Source organism: Gracilinanus agilis, chromosome X, assembly GCF_016433145.1.
Source record: "Gracilinanus agilis isolate LMUSP501 chromosome X, AgileGrace, whole genome shotgun sequence".
Lineage (NCBI taxonomy): Eukaryota > Metazoa > Chordata > Mammalia > Didelphimorphia > Didelphidae > Gracilinanus > Gracilinanus agilis.
This window is the reverse complement of record NC_058136.1, coordinates 16,295,471-16,314,460: the sequence shown is the minus strand read 5'-3', so window position 1 is coordinate 16,314,460 and position 18,990 is coordinate 16,295,471. Positions and strand designations below refer to the sequence as shown.

Here is an 18,990-nt window from a genome sequence, read left to right as displayed (position 1 = left end):
TCTCTGTTCTTCCACTCTCCCACAATTCAGTGCTGGTAGCGTGAGGCTGACTTGTAAATTGGTTCTAAAGACTGTCCTCCAGAGAGGATGCAGGAAGTCATCTGAGCAGAGGGAGAATCACTGGATAAAATGGACCCCCCCCACCACCACCGAGAGGCAGCACAGTGTGGTGCTTTTCTTCTGGGACAGCAGAGTAGGGAGAAAACTTAAGACTTGGCCTCTTGTACTCCAGAAGGCCTCAGGAAAGAGGGGAATAGAAGCTCCCAGAAGTCCTGCATCTAAGCAGCAAGGATGGCGGATGACTGGAGCCAGGCACACCAGGACTGAGAAGGATTAATTAAGTAGAAGTTTTTAAGAGGGTCACTCGCAAATGACACCCTGTGCTAGAATTCGCTCTTAAGTTTAGCAAAGGAAGCCAGCACATGCCTTATCTTAGTAATCAAGGTTTCATTTTGTACCTCTAGTCCCCTCTCCTGAGAGGAGGCAGACATTCTTTACCCCTTGTCCAACAGATCCATATTTTTTAAGATATCTTTTGTTTTAACACCAGCCAATGAATCATCCCTTCTTACAGCAAATGACAAAAAAGAGAGATAAAAAGGCAGTTCGTTACCTCATTCAAGTCCAGTGTGTAAAGTGTGGCATATCCCGTACTGCCTCGCCCCTCACCTCTGCTGAGAAGAGAGAGAGGTCCATTCTCCTAGGTGTTCTTCAGTTTCAGGCTTAGTTACCATAATCACACAATATTCAAATCCATTTCCTTGGCTAGCGTTTCCATTGACGTGGTTGATATTGTTTTCCTAACTGCTTTCATCTTTCTCCAACAATCCATGTGCCTCTGTTAAGCACCTACTGTGTGCCGGGCACTGTGCTAAACACTGGGCATCCAAAACAAAAAGGTGAAAGACAGGTGCTGCCCCCAAGGAGTTTACAGTCAATCTAATGGCTCACTCATATCAGTCCTTTCATTCTGCCCTGAATGCTCCCTCTTTATCTTTCCTTATATTGAGCTTTATTCAGATAGCACATTGGGCGTCCACTTTGTTTCCGGTTCTTTACTGTAAGACATACGGCTTTTTATACATTTCGGTGTAGGCTGGAGAAGCTCAGGCAAAGGATGTGGCCATTCGATTCACTTTCTCTGCCTGATTCCAGAATGGTTGGAAGAATTCACAGTTCTGTCAATACTGTGTTCGTAGTATCCATTGCTTCCCCCAGCCCAGTCTCCGTCGGCTATTCGCATCTTTTGTCAGCCTTCCCCCCACTTTCCAGTGTACCAGGTGAAACTTCAAAGTCGTCTCGATTTGCATTTCTCTCATTAGTTATTTGGAATGGTCTTCCTATGACTGCTAAGAAATTGCAGTCGCTTGGAAAATTGTTTCTATCTTTCGACCACAGCTCTGTGATGGAATGCATTTTGGTACTGGATATCCATTCCTATTTTCTTCCATTCTTTGCCTGGAGATTCTAGACTCCCCCCCCACTCCCTGCTTAATAAAGCATTCCCTTAGTAGGGATTTGTTTAACGCCAAATCCGTAATTTAGGTAGTGTTGTCATTTGTGTCACATTGGTGCAGCCTATCTCTGAGCACTCCAATGATTTCAATCATTCTCTTGATGGCCTCTAAGAGGATTTTGTTATTCTGTTTCTACAGATCTCAAGGATGCCTGGGTAAATAGGCGCAAAGACATTCTGTCATTATTGTGTCGGGCACTTATCTCCCTTATTTCCTCCTGGGTTTTGCTAACCTGCTAATTTCTGAAAGCTAGTCATTATCTCCGTTCCTCTTTGGCTAATTTTCGGGGGGGAGGCTTGCTAACACCCTCTTGGCATCAAATAAGGATAGTTTAGGCCTTTGCTTATATCTTTAAATTCTTTCTCCCCATTTATTGCTATCATGCACACTTTTAGAACTATGCCAGTTAACAGTGAGGAAAGCGGGCGTCCTTACTTTGCCCCTTTATTTGTTGGGAATTGGAGCCATGCTTTCACCAGAATAAGCCAAATCCACCATTCTTACCCTGCCAGAGATTGGTTTATGCTCTTATTTACAACCACAGTGCCCAGCCTTGAGACTTCCAACAGCATTTCCCACATCTGAAGGGAGCTCATGCTTCTGTCTCAACAGCATGTGTGTTCTGTCAATCAGTAGATATTACTAGGTTCATAGGACTTTAGAACTAAAGACGCCCCTACGGGAACATCTAGTCCAACTTGCTCAACTTATAGAGGATGAATTTGAAGCCCAGGAGTAATGACTTACCCAAGAGCACATAACAAGTTAGTGGTAAAGATGGGATTCAGATCTCTGACTAAATCCAGCGCTCACTCTTCACTGTACCACCACCACAACTCTGTGTGTGTGTGTGTGCGTGTGTGTGCGTGCGTGTGCGTGTTTCAGAGAGATCTGTGAAATGAAGTGCTTTGACCTTAAAAGAGGGTTCCTAATCTTGAAAAACTCTGTGAAGCGTTGGTCTATGATTTATGTACTTTGTTGAGGCCTGGTTGTTTTTCTCCCTGAAGCTATTGCACATTCACTGTTTGGAAGGAGGGAGGCTGGATTAGTGCACACATTCTCTACTGTCCCAAAGTCTTTGGAGGCATTCTGTTTCCAGGAATTAGAGGGTTGTGAATGCCTCTTGAATTTCCTCAGTAACCTGGAGAGGGAGACGAGTACTTGTCTCTTTAACTTTGTCAGGCTTTGTGAGTCCCTGAAGCCTGATGTGTTTGTAGCTTTCTGGATTCTCAGGGAAGAAGAAGACACTTAGTCTGAGGAAGAGGAGAAGGTAAGACGAAGTTAGGGACTAAGTGATTAGAAAAACTACCCGAATTTGAACTTTGAAAGTCTTCGAGTTTTCTGGAGATGCGATTTCCTCCTCCCTGCTTGAGCTTAGAAAATGAAAGCTGTAGGAGCTTGGGAAAAGCACCCTTTCCCTCTGGGCCCTTTGTTCCAGCTGATTGCTCTCAGTCTCCTCTAGACTCTGAGTCCTTCATGGAATTCTCCTTGAGACCCTCTAAAAGTCTTCTCCAACTATACTTAACAAGCACAGTACTTTTTCTCTAGACTTTGTTGGGAGGTGTAGGTCGTGTAAGTATTGATGGCCGCAGCTTATAAGTAGTAACATCTCTTTTCCTCTCTTCTCTTTCCCTTTCCTTTTAAGACTGCTAGTGGGGGGGGGGGGAGGGCAGCACAGGCTAGACCTCCCTTAACTCTCTCCTCTTAGACACCTTCTCATTCAACAGATTATAATATAAATCCTTGATTTGATTTATATTTGGTTTAGGTTTCTAACCTCCGATTCTGCACCTGGCGTCCTGGATGAATTGGTGGAACAAAAATATGATGCCGTTCCATTGGCATTTTTACAGCACCTAATATATCGCCATGTGGAATAATATCTGATGTCATGCAGAGTCATACAATGTCTGAGCTAGAGGGGACCTGGGAGATGAGACGGTGCAGGAGGAAGCAGAGTCCTCGGGCACCTGGTGTGGGTGGGCACTTGAACTCGGGTTTTTTAATATCCGACTCTCTCATCTTTGCACTACAGCACTGTAGCCTTTCTCAAAATCTGGCAATGCTTTCAGTGGTGATTCTGCTACCGTGACTGCACATGGTCACCCATCCTTGCTTTCTTGCCCTGTGAGATCTTTTATCATGCTTTCCCATCCATCGGTCCTTCGTGGAATATCTACCCAACATGGGTTCTGGGCCCTTCTTGAGGCCTTTTAACATTTTCTGGGCATCAAGGTGATACGTGGGCTGCCTCTCCCTACTTCCTTTTCTACCATATGTTTTCCTGCTGATATCTTCTCTATCACTTTTTGCACACAAAGTGCAGAGGATAGTATACCACAGGCTTTTTTTTTTTAAAGAAAAATAACTCTTACTTTCCATCTTAGATTCACTACTGTGTCTTGGTTCCAACACAGAAGAGTGGTAAGGGCTAGGCAATGGGGTTAAGTGACTTGCCCAGGGTCACACAGCTGGGAAGTGTCTGAGGCCAGATTTGAACCTAGGACATCTCGTCTCTAGACCTGGCTCTCAATCCACTGAGCTACCCAGCTGTCCCTTATACCGCAGGCTTTTTATGCCCACCATGAATTCCTCTATTGCCCTGCAGGTCACTTGCAGTATTGATTGGGGGGGGGGCAGAAAAATTGAAGTCCCTGTCATTGTGGACTTAAGTCATTCTATTTGATGAAAACACTTGCACATGCAGATAATTAAATACAAAAAAAATTGAGAGAGTGAACACCTGCCCTGGGGCAACATCAACGTCCAGGTCTAGGAGATGGCACTTGATCTGCTTCTTGAAGGAAGCAGGGATTCTAGCAGGGGAGGAGAGAGAGAGCCTTGCCAGTGCGGGTGACCCCCTGCGCAAAGAATCAGGATGTAAAATACCAGCAGCACGAGTCCTATTTGAATGATTTTGATGATCAATCACAGTGATACGGCTCTTTCCTGTAATCTAAATCGCAATCAGTCCATGCCTCTCTTATCCATCCTTCGGCTACTCATGGCCTCCTGGAAGTTCACCACTGGGGTCCTTCTTGCTTTCTTGATATCATTGATTCCAGTGGAGCACATAAGCCGTCTCCCAGTTTTCCCTTCTCACCATTTGACCTGTTTATATATGCCAGGGAAAACTTTGCCATCTGTTTTTTTATAGTTGTTTTCAAGCAACATTTATTATTGCATCTCCCTTTCGAAGAATCTCTGTGGCTAAGGATCTACCAATGGGTGTGCAGTACCTTCTTCAGTGGACAGCATGGCTCTTTGCTGCTGCTGTTACCGCCCGCCCGCTGCCTCTTGGGATTTTCTGGCCTTTGGGGGCTTTTTTTTTTGTTCTTGGATTTAGTTGTCTCCAAGTGGCCCTTCAGTGTTTTTGAGGACCCCAGTCAGGATTAGGTGGACATCGATTCTTTTCCTAGCCCATTAAGCGTCTTGCTCCACTCTCCAAAAATCCTTGGGAATTCATTGCATTTCACAGCTGAGCCTTTGAAAAGAATCTGGGAAGTCAGCAGGTCACATGCAGCGGATGGGTCGGAGCTGGGGCCGCAGCCACCACTGCGTAAGCTATCCAGCCCTCTATTAGCACAGTTGTTCATTTGAGTTGGTCTGTATTTGCTTCCACTTTGAACATCTCCATTGACTATTCTTAGCCTGTGGTGCTGTGGGCATTCTTTCACAAATACCCTCAAAGACAATGACTGTTTGGGGGGCTACCTTATTGTTAGAGGTAAGATGAATACAGCAGACTAAAAACCACAGGCCAGAAACTCAGACAGAGACTGGGGGTTAATTTCCCTGCTAAATATGTCCCTGAATGCAAGTGAAAATTCCCGCTGTGATTTTTCAGACCTAGGGAGGGGGTGGATTTTTGTTTTGTGGTGCAGGAGGGTTGGGGGGGGGAGGGTGGTTGTTGGTAATAGAAAACCTAGCATTTGACCTTGCGCAAATGGCTTGTCCTTTGGGCTTTAGTTTCTTCATCTGAAAAATGGGATAATAATCCTCATACTACCTCCCTCATGGGGTGATTATGAGGAAAATGCTTTCTAAAATTTAGAAGGATCTAGAGTTAGAGCTGGGAGAGAACTTGGAAGCCAGCCAATCCAGCTGGGTCATTGTACAGATGAGAAAACTGTTCTAGAGAAGAGGACTGATGTGGCTAAGATTACCCTGCTCCTAAGAGACAGAGCTGAGATGTGAACCTTTTCCCCCACCTCAATGTGAGGTCTGATCTATAGGATCCCCACCAAAGGCTTCCTCTAAAGGTTTCTACCCTATGCTTCCTCTTTGGGGATCCCAAGTTCTCTCTATTTCCATTGCCCTCCAATCTGTGTTTTCAGTTGGTTTGTGGCTTCACTTGGACTTAAGAGAACTTTTTCATCCAAGTGTCTCCTTTTTAAAAAAGTTACCTTGAGACGTATTCTTACTTCTATTTCTTCCCCCATTTAAATGCTCTTTTTAGGTTACCTACTCCCTTTGGTCTTTCAGGAAAACTTCTTCTAACCTTGTTACTGCCAAGAAGCTATCTATCATCTTAGATCTCTCCTCTTTCTCAGCCAAACTCCTTGAAAAAGTTGTCTCTGCTCCTTGCCTCCACTTGCCTCTCTTCTCACTACTCAACCCTCTGCAAACTGGCTTCCAAACTCAACTCGAAACTGCTCTCTCCAAAGTTTCTTTTTTCCCCCTTAAAACCACTCAGTCCCTAGGCCAGTGATGGTGAACCTTTTAGAGATGGAGTGCTGGGCTCTGCCCCCACCCCACCCCACCCCCTAGACCAAGAGCCAGGTGTGCCCTGCCCCTCCCCCTTTCCCCACACAGGGGAGGGAGGAAGAACTCCCACTCTGCTGCTGGACAGAGGGGCAGGTGAAGTGAGGAATGTCCTCTGTGACTGTAGAGAGGGGGAGGGAAGTGACCCAAGAGCTCCGCTCCCCTCCAGCTCTTCTATCTATGAACCACCCACCTTACTGCTCCCATGGGGCTGCTGGGAAGAGGGGCAGGGGATATGAAAAAATGTCATCAGGCACAGTGAAGAAGGGGGAGGGAGCAGCTCTGGTCGAGTTCCTCTGCTTTTCTAGTATTGAACTCTGGCCGAGGTGGCAGCCTCATGCCCTCTTTGGCACACATGCCATAGGTTCACCATCACTGGCCTAGACCTTATCTAGTAAGTCAGAACCCCACATCAGGAGCTCCTCATGTTATGGAAACCATATTGATTTTGGCGATTTCTAACATTTATTGTGGATGGCAGATGAATCATGAGGAATTCAGGCTTGGGCTAGGGAGAGGCTAAATGTAGTGTCATCCCAGAGCAGTCTCTAGTCTGTTTGCTGAAATGCTTTCTTGCCTGCATGCTCTCCACACTTCTGAAACATGAAATGACTGTCTCCGATGGTAACTGGATGTCTTTCCACCTCATATAAGTTCAAAGGCTTCTTCTGGAAAGTAGTTTTCACCAGTGAGTCCCCAGATTTCTGTTACACTCCTAACTGAGTGCACAGGCCAGACTTCCCACTGACTAGTGGCTATGCCAGTGAAGCAGCATCTGTGTTCTGTTCTGCTTTCCAGGTGATCATCTGAAGATCTGTGCTCGAGGTTACACGTGCTGCTCTCAGGCAATGGAGGAGAAGTACCGCCAGCAGAGCAAAGAGGACTTTCGCACTGCTGTTGGAGAGCACTGCAGCGCTCTGCAGAACATGTTCGCTTCCCGATATGAAAAATTTGATGGTAAGGATCTGCTTTCTTGAGGGAGGGAGAGGTAGGAGATGTTGATAATGGTTGGGATTGGCCCATTGTGTGGGTGAGGTAATAGACATATTTGTGATTGATTGGGCCACTGTATCATTATACCATTAGGAAGCATAATCGAGGTTCCATCATCGAGGTTTTCACTGGGAATTGAGATGTCCAAGCTTAATGCAGCTATCACTTGGTAGAATGAGCGGTGGTTTGGAGTCTAAGGACCTGAATTTTAGCTGCCCATTCTAGCCCCTTACTAGTGGCGTATAACCTTGGACAAGTCGCTTAAAACTCTCTGGGCCTCAGTTTTCCCATCTGCAAAGTAAAGATGAAAGGCATCATGCCAGAAGATTTGTGTTCAAGTCCCACCCCTCACTTATACTGGCTGGGAGACCTTGGGGTTGCCTCTTAACTTCTCAGTGTTCTAGGACACTTGCCAAGACTTTTAGTTGCAAAAAGGTTTTGGCTTACACTAGAGGATGAAATTTGCTTATCTGAGAGTTTCCTTTATCCACAAGATCCTGTGATCAGTCCCTATTTTGAATTACATTTCATCCCTGCCCCCTGCGTTCCTTACTGTCATATACCTCATTTCTGCCTGGGGATTTGAATTTTAAAAATCCAAAACGTGGAATTGTAACTTGTTCAGTTTTATGCCTCCATGCGACTCTACAAGATATATCTTCCCTGTTCTATGCTAAAAGTTTATTTGAAAGCAAAGTATGTCTTTGCTCAAAGCTTGATTGGTAAGATTGGCAAGAAAGAGGTAAGGCCATCTCTTGGGTCCTTTTCCCCCAGCTCCTTACCCGAAAATTGGAAGTCTGCTTGGGATATGTACCTGTGAAGTGACATGACATACCCACTGGGGATGGCATTTTGTTGCTGAAAGACCACTGGTTTTAGAGTCAGAGGATTTTTATTCAAATCCAGGGTCTGCCATGAACTTTGTCTCTCATAACCTGTGCAACCTTAAGCAAATCATTTCCCCTTTGGGCCTTATGATTCTTCCTCTAGTGGGGAGGAAGAGAACATGAATCATGTAACCATGGGAAAATATTCTAAATTAACTAATTAATTATTTTAAAAAATTCTTCCTCTAGAAAATGAGATTAGACCAGCTGAGGTAGTAGACAAAGTATTGGACTGACTGTCTAGAAAACCTGGGTTCAGATACCAATTGACTGTGTGCCCTTAGGCAAGTCACTTAATCTCTCTAGGTCTCCTGTTCCTCATCTATAAAATGTGGCAGCTGTCTCTATCTAGGATTCCTAAAGTTTTTGTATCATGGACCCCTATGGAAGTCTATTGAAGCCTATGGAAACTTGGTGGAATAATGCTTATAAATGCTTATAAATGCACAAAATAAAACATAGAGGGTTGCAAATGTAATGAAATACAGTTATGTGTGTGTGTGTGTGTGTGTGTGTGTGTGTGTTTAACATACTTCAGTTTGTGTGATTTGTCCATTATCCTCCTTGGGCAAGTCACATCCTAAAGCCTCTTCTCACCCCAAAGCTGTGAACCACTAACTGAAAAGGAGGCCACTGTTTTTAATTTGCAGGATAGGAGTATTGATCTTAGAGACCAGAGATTTGGGTGAGGTTCAAACTGACTTGCCATTTATTACCTTAGTGACTTGGGACCAGTCCCTTCTCTTTTATGGCCCTCAACTGGCTTATTTGTAGAATAGATTCTTTCCAGGCCTACCATTCTTTGATCAAAACTTAGTTTCAGAGTATGGGGAAGCTAGATAGTATTTCCTCAAAACATGAATATCTTAGAGGTCCAAACTTTCTGTTAGCCAGACATGTCTAGTGCAGTGATGGCGAACCTTTTAGAGACCAAGCGCCCAAATTGCAACCCTTAGGCTACATGTGAGTGCCCCCCCCATCCCACCTCCCCGCCTTACCCCAGACAGGGGAGGGAGGAAGTGTTCCCATCTGGCTACTGGGCAGAGAGGCAGGTCATGTGAAAAATGTCCTCGGGCACATTTGGAGAGGGGGAAAGGAACAACCTCCTTGGGCATGCTCTGGCATGTACGCCATAGGTTTGCCAACACAGATCTAACTTATCTGCTTTTCAGAAATGAAATTCATCACTGGTTATTCTGGTGATAATCTTTGTAACTAACATACTTCAAACTTGACCTAGATATTAATTTAAAAATCAAAATTGGCCCAAATATCCCAGCGCTGACTGGGGGAAGAAATAAAGATTAAGAAGACAGGTCTAGGGGCAGCCAGTTGGCTTGGTAGATAGAGAGGTCTTGGGTTCACTTCCTAGCTGTGGGACCCTGCAGAAGTCACTTTACCTCCATTGCTGAGTCCTTATTGCTTTTTGGCCTTGAAACCAATACCTAGTATCTTACCCTGAACATTTCTCTCTTCAAGGCTCAGCTCAGCATCCTTCAGTTCTACTTCCTTCATCACACTGTCCCTGATATCCCATGCTCCCAAATGGAAGTGCTCTTTTCCCTCCTCAGATTTCTCGTGGTATCTTGCCTGGTCACTTGTGGGGCACTGCTCATGTATTTGTCCCCCCACCCCCACCCCACATCCTCATTAGATTTTAAGCCTCTCTGTGGGCAGAAATAATGTTCTTTTTTTTTTTCTCATCTCTGTATCCCTTATACCGTGCATGTTTATTAAACTGTCAAGGGTCTGTGATTTGCTTGGGGCAGGAACCCTCTCAATCATCAGCAGATTGTGACTTGTCTGCAACTTATAATCTTAGCGCCTTCTTGCCTGAGGCACGCAAGGGTTAAATGGCTCCAGTCTCTTCCTTGTCCTAGACATGTCACGGCTTGTCAGAGGCCTTCTCAGAATGTGGAGCCCTGATCAGAGAACACAGCATGCCACCCTGGCCTCTATCCCCCAGAGAAGCTGTACAGAGAGGACTTGGGATTCCAAGTGACCATGGATCCTTATGTCTGTGAAGCCTCCCCTCCCTTGGCACAGGATCCTCACATCACTGCAGGCTCAGAGAGGGTAACCTAAGGAGACGATGTCTCTGAGGCTGGTTTAGGCATTTCTTCCCCTTCTGCCTTGTAAGATGGAGGCCTTGCATTGGTAAGCAAAGGCTTACCTCCACTTAATTCTTTTTTAAAGATTCTATTCATCTTATTTAAAAAACATTATTGCTGGGGCAACTCAGCGGACTGAGCCAGGCTTAGAGACAGGAGGTCCTGGGTTCAAATCTGACCTCAGACGCTTTCTAGCTGTGTGACCCTGGGCAAGTCACTTCACCCCTATTGCCTAGCCCTTACCAGGCTTCTGCTTCGGAACTGATGCACGGTACTGATTCCAAGGCAGAAGGTGGGGATTTAAAAAACCCATTACTGCCATCTTTCCCCAATGGGAACCCCCAAACCAAAACAAAAACCCAGAATCCTCCCCCACTTAAGAAAAGAGGCAAGTTGAGTAAGCTAAACAAATTCGTTATTTTGGCCACATCTGCCAGTGTATGGCTCATTCCACACCTATGGTCCACCACCTCTGCCAAGGGGAGGCTCCTTCCACTCTCACAGGCTGACTTCAAGCACACTGCTGTTTTTCAAGTCCTACAGACAAACTGTATCAGTAAGTGCTAACATATGTCCAAGGAAAGGACAGAAAACAGTTTGGTTTGCCCATCCCTTCCGGCCGTCACAGTTGATCAGTGTGTATTCATCAGTTTTTAAACACGTCAGAGAAAAAGGTCATGGAGCTGAGGTTTGTTTCTCCCTGGCTGAAATTAGCAGCAGAGCATGGAAAATCGAGGCAGCAAATCTATATGAAGGCTTCGGAGAGTGCAGACGTGGAGAGAGGTACGGTGGTTTGGGCTATGAAACCAGAACTGGGCTGTACTGCAGCTTTTCCCTGAGATGCTGAAATTGTGTGTAGCTAAATGTCAATTTGCCCAGAATCCTTCAGCTGGGTGAGAGTATTTGGGGGCTAGAAATCAGGGAGAGGCGGAACAGGCAGCCAAAGGTTTCTCCCTAAAGCCCAGTCACCACTGCTGTGTTGAGGGGCTTAAGGATGAGCCCAAACCTTGCCCAAGAGAACAGAAAAGACCAATAGCTGAAGCCGTTAGTACCCTGAGGGGGAAGGATTGGAAAAAGGTGAGGAGGGCCCCAAACTGAGGAAGCAATGTTAGCCTTCAGGAATGGTCTTTGACTCCCATCTCTCTCTGCCTGTGAAAACCATCAGATCAGAGATCTAGAGGGAAGTCTGATAGGCATCTAGCCCAACCCTCTCATTGAACAGAGGAGGGAACTAAGGCCAAGAGAGGGCAATTGACTGGTCCAAGGTCATGTAATCTGAGGGGTAATTTGGACCCATATTCTCTGACACCAAAGCTTTCTACTGGACTACATTGCTTTCCTACCTTCCTTGCTTTGAAGAAGCACCATTGGACTCCATTTGAGGGCAATGGGATTGGATTCAAGTTCTGCCATTTAATATCTGTGTGACTTTATGAAGCTAGGTTTGCCATAGAACGTGGACCGTCTGGCCTGGAATTAGGAAGTTTAAATCTGACCTTGGACACTTATTAGCTATGTGACTCTAGGCAAAGTTATTCAGCCTCTGTCTGCCTTGGTTTCCTCAACTGTAAAATGGAGATAATAACAGCATCTACCTCCCAAGTTGTGAGTTCATATGTATGAAAAGCACTTCATACAATTTCTGGTTCAAAGTAGGTGCTCAATAACGTCTTTTCCCTTCCTTCTCTAGGCAAGTCATTTTTCGTCCTCAGGCCTCAGTTTTTTTTGTCTTTTAAACTAGGGAGAACAGGGAGTGGGGTGAACTATGCAGCCTTTCTGAGGCCCCTTCCAGCTTTAGAGCTAGAAGCGTATGATCCTTCCCTCCTTGGGAGGAACTGCCAAAGCGTACATTCTCTCCACACAGCCTTGGACCCTCTCCCCTGCCTTGATCTGAAGCACCAGACACCAATTTGGGTCATTCCTATATTCTCATCCATTTGCCTTGAGTCTTGGGAAATCCTCCCGAGGGCACAAAGTCGGCTTGAGTCCATAGCAAGACAGCTCTCATAGTAGAATCTTTCTGAAATGTCTTAAAAGGCACATAAAGAATTTTATAGTCTGGCGCAAGTTCACAATAACTGAATGGGTCTTGTGAGAGCCCAAATGGCTGTCCTGTCCTGTTAAAGCCTTGTTGTTTCCTGCTGTTTCACAGGCTGCATTAAGTACCTTTGGAGTAGGGGCAATTATGAAGGCTGCTTGGAAAACTTGGCAGTTTCATCTGTAGCTCAGGCAGAGGAAGTAGTGGTGAGAATGGGAGTCAAGTCCCTTGTTATTCATGTGGGCCGCAAAGTGGAAGGGCCAGGACCCTGGTACATGGCCTCTGATTATGAGGAAAAAAAAGACAAAAGAACAAACTAAAAACTACTTATCTGAGGGACCCAACAACAAGAAGAGCTGCAAAGTTGGATTAAGAGGACACGAGTTCAAATCCCATCTTTGAGACTTTGGGGAAGTCACTTCCTATCCTAGGCTTTCTAAAATGAGAGGGCTGGGTATAGATAGCTTACAGGTCCCTTACTATTCTCTATTCCTGATCTTTTTCTATGACTTTGAGCAGCTCATTTCCCCCGTCTCTTCTAGCTCAACGTCTATAGTTTCATGATTCACAGGCCTCGGGTGACTGGCATTTCGAGGATTCTTCCCACCTGGGTCTTAGTCAGACTTTGCTAAATTGAGTTTTCTTTTCCCTGCCCAGATGTGGAGGGTGACACGCTATCACATGCTTTCTGGGAACCTCTTGGAGGTTAAAAGTTAATGTGGCGTGCAGATCTGTGACCTGCATCATTTGGGTAGTCCCTCCACTCATGCAGATTGCCACCCCCTCTGGTGTTCTCCCCCTATTCCTTTCCTTCAATTCCCCATAGAGCAGGGAAGCCTTGTATGTGCCCTGGATCTCTTTGGCAGAGAATCAGATTTTTAAAAACATAAAGTAAAAAAAGATGATTACAAAAGGAAACATTTCGTTGAAATTCAGTTATCAAACGAATTAAAAACCAGTGGCCATTCAACATGCTGGAAGCCTTCCTTGGGTTTGTTAAGAATTTAAAGACTTCCAGGAGTGCCCTTGTGCTTTCCACTTGCCTTCCTTCCTCTGTCATCTTTCCCTCTTATCCTTAGTGTCATCATTTATACCACTCCCCATGCAGGAGTCATCAGTGATATGCCAGAACCTTGGAGGGAGGGGTTATTATTTCCCCAGTTTTAGAGATTAGAGAGAACTAGAGCAGACAGAGATTAAGTAACTTGCCTAGGGTCACATTGCGGCTAAGTGTCCAAGGCCAAATTTGAACCAGGGCTTCTTAACCACAGGTAGAAGGCTTTATTGACTGTGCCATCTACCTTAACTTTGGAACTCTTGTTTCTTTTATGTTGCACCGAATGGTCACTGTGGTCCTTTTGGATGGCCATGGACAAATCATTTACCCTTCCGTGCCTCAGTTTCCTCCTTTAAAATGAGGATTTGGGACTTGAAAGAATGATTCTTGGTCTACAATCTTGAGATCTTATCCTTCCTAAAATCTAAAATTGTATGACAATCCTGGGGGAACGTCAGCTTGAAAGAAAGGAATCCTTTTCTTCCAGATTTCACTCAGTATGCAGCTCTTTAACAGATACCGATACATTTTGTTTTGTCACAAGACACGCTCCAACAAAGCCCAAACACACATGCCCAAAGCCCAGCACATAGGTGGGCGCAGGTCCTTGGTGCCGCTTTTGATCAGCATAAGTGAACGTTGGTTCCTCTTCCTGTTGATTGCATTGTCATTGGTGTAGTCACTGTTGTGTCTTCTGTTCTCCTGGTTCTGCTCGCTTCACTCTCCATTAGTTCAGACTAGTCTCCACCATGTTTCTCTGAATTCTTCATAACCTTATGAAGCAGTAGTAGCCACACATCATCCATTGAAATGTCACAATATCTCCAGCCATTGCAGGGCTGAATATCCAGCTTTTTGTCATCACAAAAGATGCTGCTCTGAACATTTTGTACAGATGGGGCTTTTCTTCCTTTCAAAGACCTCTTTGGGATATGGTCTCATAGTGGGATTTCTGGAGCCAGGGGTTCGAACAAGCTAGGAACTGTTTTTTTATAAGTTTCGTGGTCTTGGTTTGTCCCTCCTCTGTTGTATGGTGAGAGGCATGTCATGTTAGCTTTCCATTGAGCATATGCTGGGTGGATGGGGGTGGGGGGGGAGGGCGGGGAATGGTGAAGATAGAAGAAAGTCAGGAATGTTTGAGGCCTGACTAGAAGTAGTCAACTTTCTTCTTTGCTCGTGTCGCCAGCATTTCCTTTGATTTTCCTGGAAAGTACTTTTCTGGCTCTACAAATAAATCTCCTTTTCCTTCCACACAGAGGAAAATCAGAGTGTCACAAAGAATTCTTTCTGGAAGGCCTGGTGAAAAGAAGGCATCTTCCAGCTCTTGTCATGTCAGGATAGGCAGAGCAGGGTTCTGAGCCTGCTGGAGAAGTTGGTCCACAGATGTACAAGGGTACCCAGGCATAATGTGAACACATCTGGAGAATCAAGGAAAAATCAGGTTACATGATCTAGTCTCAGGGGAATTTTCAATAGGGACAGTTCAGCTTGTATATGCAGTGGGCCCGAGTGATTTATTCTTCAAGCTTGCCTCACTCAGGGCCATTCCTGGAATGAGTCACAGAGCAAACCCAGAACTCTCATATCTTCCTTTCCACATTTTTTGATGAACAAAATGGGTAGCAATTGGAGTTATTGGAATGTGACAAATTATGGCTCATTTTATTAGGCGGCTTAGTTCCTTATAGCCCAGAGCCCACTGGGAATTCGACCATCACCTTCTTTAGAAGTCATGTCAACATGCGGTAAAGTAGTTGATCTGGTTCAAGTAAAACCCTTGAGCCTCAAGGAGTGAGAGTCTCAGTTTCCCAACATGTAAAAGTAAGTTAAAAATATTTATGCTACCTATCTCATAGGATTGTTCTGAGAAGAGGGCTTTGTAAACCTGAAAGCACAGAAGCACGTGGAATTGGTAGAAGTCGTTGGTTCTGTCCATGGCTGCAAAGACTTGGACAGCTGCTCCAAATTGATTGTCCAGAAGGATTTCTGAACCAATTGGGTCTGTTCTTCTACCTTCACCTCTCATCCCACTCCCCCCCCCACAAAAAACCCCAAGGTTTTTTCAAGATCTGGTGGCGCACTCTTCTTATAATCCCTGCTATTGAGCAAGCTCAGACTGCTAGATGACTTGAGCTCCAGAGTTCTGAGTCATAGTGGGCTAAGCCCGTCCATCAAGCAACCAAACTAAGTCTGGCATGAGGATGGTGAGCCGTGCCCCCCAGAGTAAGGGGTGGTCTGTCTGTCTAAGGATGGGCAAGCTGGACCAGGTCAGAAACAGAATGGAGCTGCTACACTACTGTGCAGCTGTAATGAATAATAATGATAATAATAATAATAATAATAATAATAATAATAATAATAATAATAATAATAACGCTGATGAATGCATGGGGCAAGCTGGCAGTTGCATTTCCATATTACACAGCTCAGGGGTGGCATTGGGCCTGAGAGCAGCCCCTACACTTTCAGCCAGGAAGACCCCGTCTCAGACCAACACAAACAGAACTGTGGCCACATCTTCCTCCTTTGCCACAGGAGGACTTGAGAACGGAGATGGAGGCACCCATGATGGGTTTAGTTTTAAGTGAATGAAAACTCATCAGTCCTCAACAAGTATTTATGAAGCATTGAACACAGTGTCGGTCACCATACTCAAGTCTTCAAGAGCTTATAGTCTGGTGTTTCTAACAAGGTCTGTAGCCCCGCGGAGCAGATATTTGGTAATCTTAGAGCGGAAGGCGGATGAAGGGGCCCTCTCTGAAATTTCTGTGTGGGCGCCAAAAACTTCAGTTTGGGAAACTACCTGGAATTCTTTTTCCCTGAAGCATCAGGAGATGCATTCTACTTCATTCCAGAGGAGAGAGCTGGGATCCACAGGGAAAGAATGCAGGGAGACAGATCAGGTAATCATTAGCAGCAATAACAATAACAGGTGACATCTCCAAACCACTTTAAGGGCCCTAAGGGGCTTTTGCCAGCATCCTCATTTGATTTTCCCAGCAACTCAATGAGATAAGTATTACAGGCATGGTATTTGAACCCATCTTACACATCAGGAAACTTGAGACTCAAGAGAGCAGAAATGATTGGCCCAGGGTCTGCCTGACTCCAAATCCAGCATTCTTCCCAGTTTCCTTCTCGGTGTTCATTTGCACACCCATTTTTATCCCTAGACTTGGAGTCAGGAAGCCCCAAGTTCAAATCAGAGATCTAGTAGATGTGTAATACTAAGAGAGCCACTTATTTATTCCTCAACACTTTGGTTTCCTCGTCTATGAATTGAGTGGGATGGCTTTTAAGGTCTCTTACAGTTTTAGAACTGTGATCTTTTTCTTTCAGTTTGGGCAAGTCACTTCATCTCTGGGCCTCAGTTTCTTCATCTTTAAATGGAATGGGTTGGACTCAAAGGCAGCCGCTAAGGTACCTTCCGAATTTGTGATCCTAGGATTCCCTTTTGGAGGCTGCCACCTTCCACCCTTGGGCATCCCAGTGATTTAATTTGAGAGGAGAAATGGAAGAGCCTGATAGGGGCTAGTTGAAGATATCCTGAAAAGCTTTAAAAGTTGGAAGGCTGGACTTGTCGGTCATGTGATGCACTCACATTGGGCAGTGCCTGATTAAGGCATGGAGTGGGGGGATTGAACCGGTGCCAGTTGTGTGCACCTCTACTGTCAGGCAGGGCTTTCACAATTGTGGGAAAGAGGGAAGTCAAGTAACTCATGTGTACCTTTTTGTTTGTGAACAAGGAAGCTCCCTAATAATAAACACAAAAGATGGGAATTTGTAGGGCCTAGCAGAGACCCAGCAGCTACAAAAAGGCCCTTCCAAGCTTTCTGGATGTCAGACTGACTCCAGAATGGTCAGTAGAGTTCATTAACCAACCCACAGCTGACTGCCAATACAGGAGAGAGTCAGTAGCTAATGGCAGATAGGAATTTCATAGCACTCCTGACCTTAGGCCTCATTCAGGGTCATCCCCCGCCCCCCGCCGCCCCCTGCTTTTTACTTTAGAACAGCTTTTTGAGAAGAAGAAATCTGGAATCTCAAAGGATCAGAGGATCGTAAGCTGAAAGGCACCTTAAGATATTATCATGTTCATGCCCCTCATTTTACAGAGGAATCTGAGGCCCACTGAAGGGAAAGGAGATGCCTAGGAAATACCCAGTCTGGTAGAAAACTGAACCTATGTCCTGTGCCTCTCCTCTCTCACACAGCCTGGGCTCTCCCTACCGGGTTCCAGTATCTTCAGGACCTCATTTGTCTGTGTCATTGCCACCAGAGTGAATAATCACAAGGGCTCCAAAGATTTGTATCCGAGGCAGAATTTGAACCCAAGTCTTTCTGACACCAAATCCCCCACTCTTTTGACTGTACCATGAAAGTCTTTAGAGTTGGAAGGGACCTCACAAATCAACCAAACCAGTGATGGGCAAACTACGGCCTATGGGCCAGAGGCGGCCCCCTGAAATGTTCTATCCGACCAAACGACATTCTTCCTAATCTGACGAATACAATGAGTAGGATACAATACAATGAAACTTGGAAAGAGTTGCCTTAGAAACAGACTGACAGATGAGATTTCCTTTCCTTTGGCCCCTCTTTAAAAAGTTTGCCCAGCACTGATCTAAACTAATCACCACTTTAAGCTTGAAATCCTTCGGTGGAGCCCTGAAAAATGAGCATCCAGCCCCTCTTTGAAGACTTCTAGCAAAGTCTTTCTGGGGTCTTTATTTAAAGAAAAATTGTTATCTGTTGTGCCTTAGCTCCTGCTCATTTGTTCTTTTTCTTCCCCTATTACCTTAATTAAAGGTAAGTCCTTAAATGGAAAAGAAGAGGGTTTTTTCATCTTAGAATCAATACTGTGTATTGGTTCTAAGGCAGAAGAGTGGTAAGGGCTAGGCAAGGGAGGTTAAGTGACTTGCCCAGGGTCACACAGCTGGGAAGTGTCTGAGGCCAGATTGGAACCCAGGACCTCCCATCTCTGGGCCTGGCTCTCAATCCACTGAGCTACCCAGCTGCCCACCTCACTCATGTTAGTCGAACGAACAGAGGATTTACCTAATCCAAAATATTTACACCAGCAAGTGACAAGTGTTCTGATTTTTCTCAAAGCAAAAATAAGCACATTGGGCAAGCCACTTCACCTCAGTGGGCTTCACTTCCCCCCTCTCGTGTAAAATGAGGGGCCCGGACAAGATGAGGTCTCTTCTGATTTGAAATCTCTGATCCTGCGACTAGAGTTGGCGGTCCCACATTATTCTTCTGCTTTGTGTTCCCATACTGAAAAGCCGAAGGTCTGATGACAGCCAATATGAAACCAACATTCTGTGGCCAGTTTCGCTTCCCCTCAGTAAGGATGGAATAGCGGCGGTGTTCAGATTTAGAAACTCCGGGACATTATTGCCAAAAAGCTCAGACTTTGGTAAAATAACTGTGTGTTTGCTATCGAAGAACACGGCCCATGCGATTTCATTCATCTTTTTGTTTCAGTTTGTTTCTTAGCTAAGAATTTTAGAGTCTCAGTGATCTGGGTTGTGGCTGATGGCTGTCGTCATCATATGGCTCTGGTATAACCCAAAATATCCCCTCCAGCCTCCTTGACGGCAGAAGCACTTGCCCCGGG

The 18,990-nt window shown here is 45.3% G+C and overlaps 1 protein-coding gene across 1 annotated transcript in view; it reads left to right on the top strand.

Moving 5' to 3' along the window:
- Nucleotides 1–18,990, top strand: part of GPC4 (glypican 4) — a 133,217-nt gene that overhangs the window by 84,407 nt on the left and 29,820 nt on the right. The window contains exon 2 of the mRNA XM_044682691.1: nucleotides 7,080–7,238. Coding sequence (XP_044538626.1) covers nucleotides 7,080–7,238 — 159 coding nt within the window. The remainder of the gene's footprint in view (nucleotides 1–7,079; nucleotides 7,239–18,990) is intronic.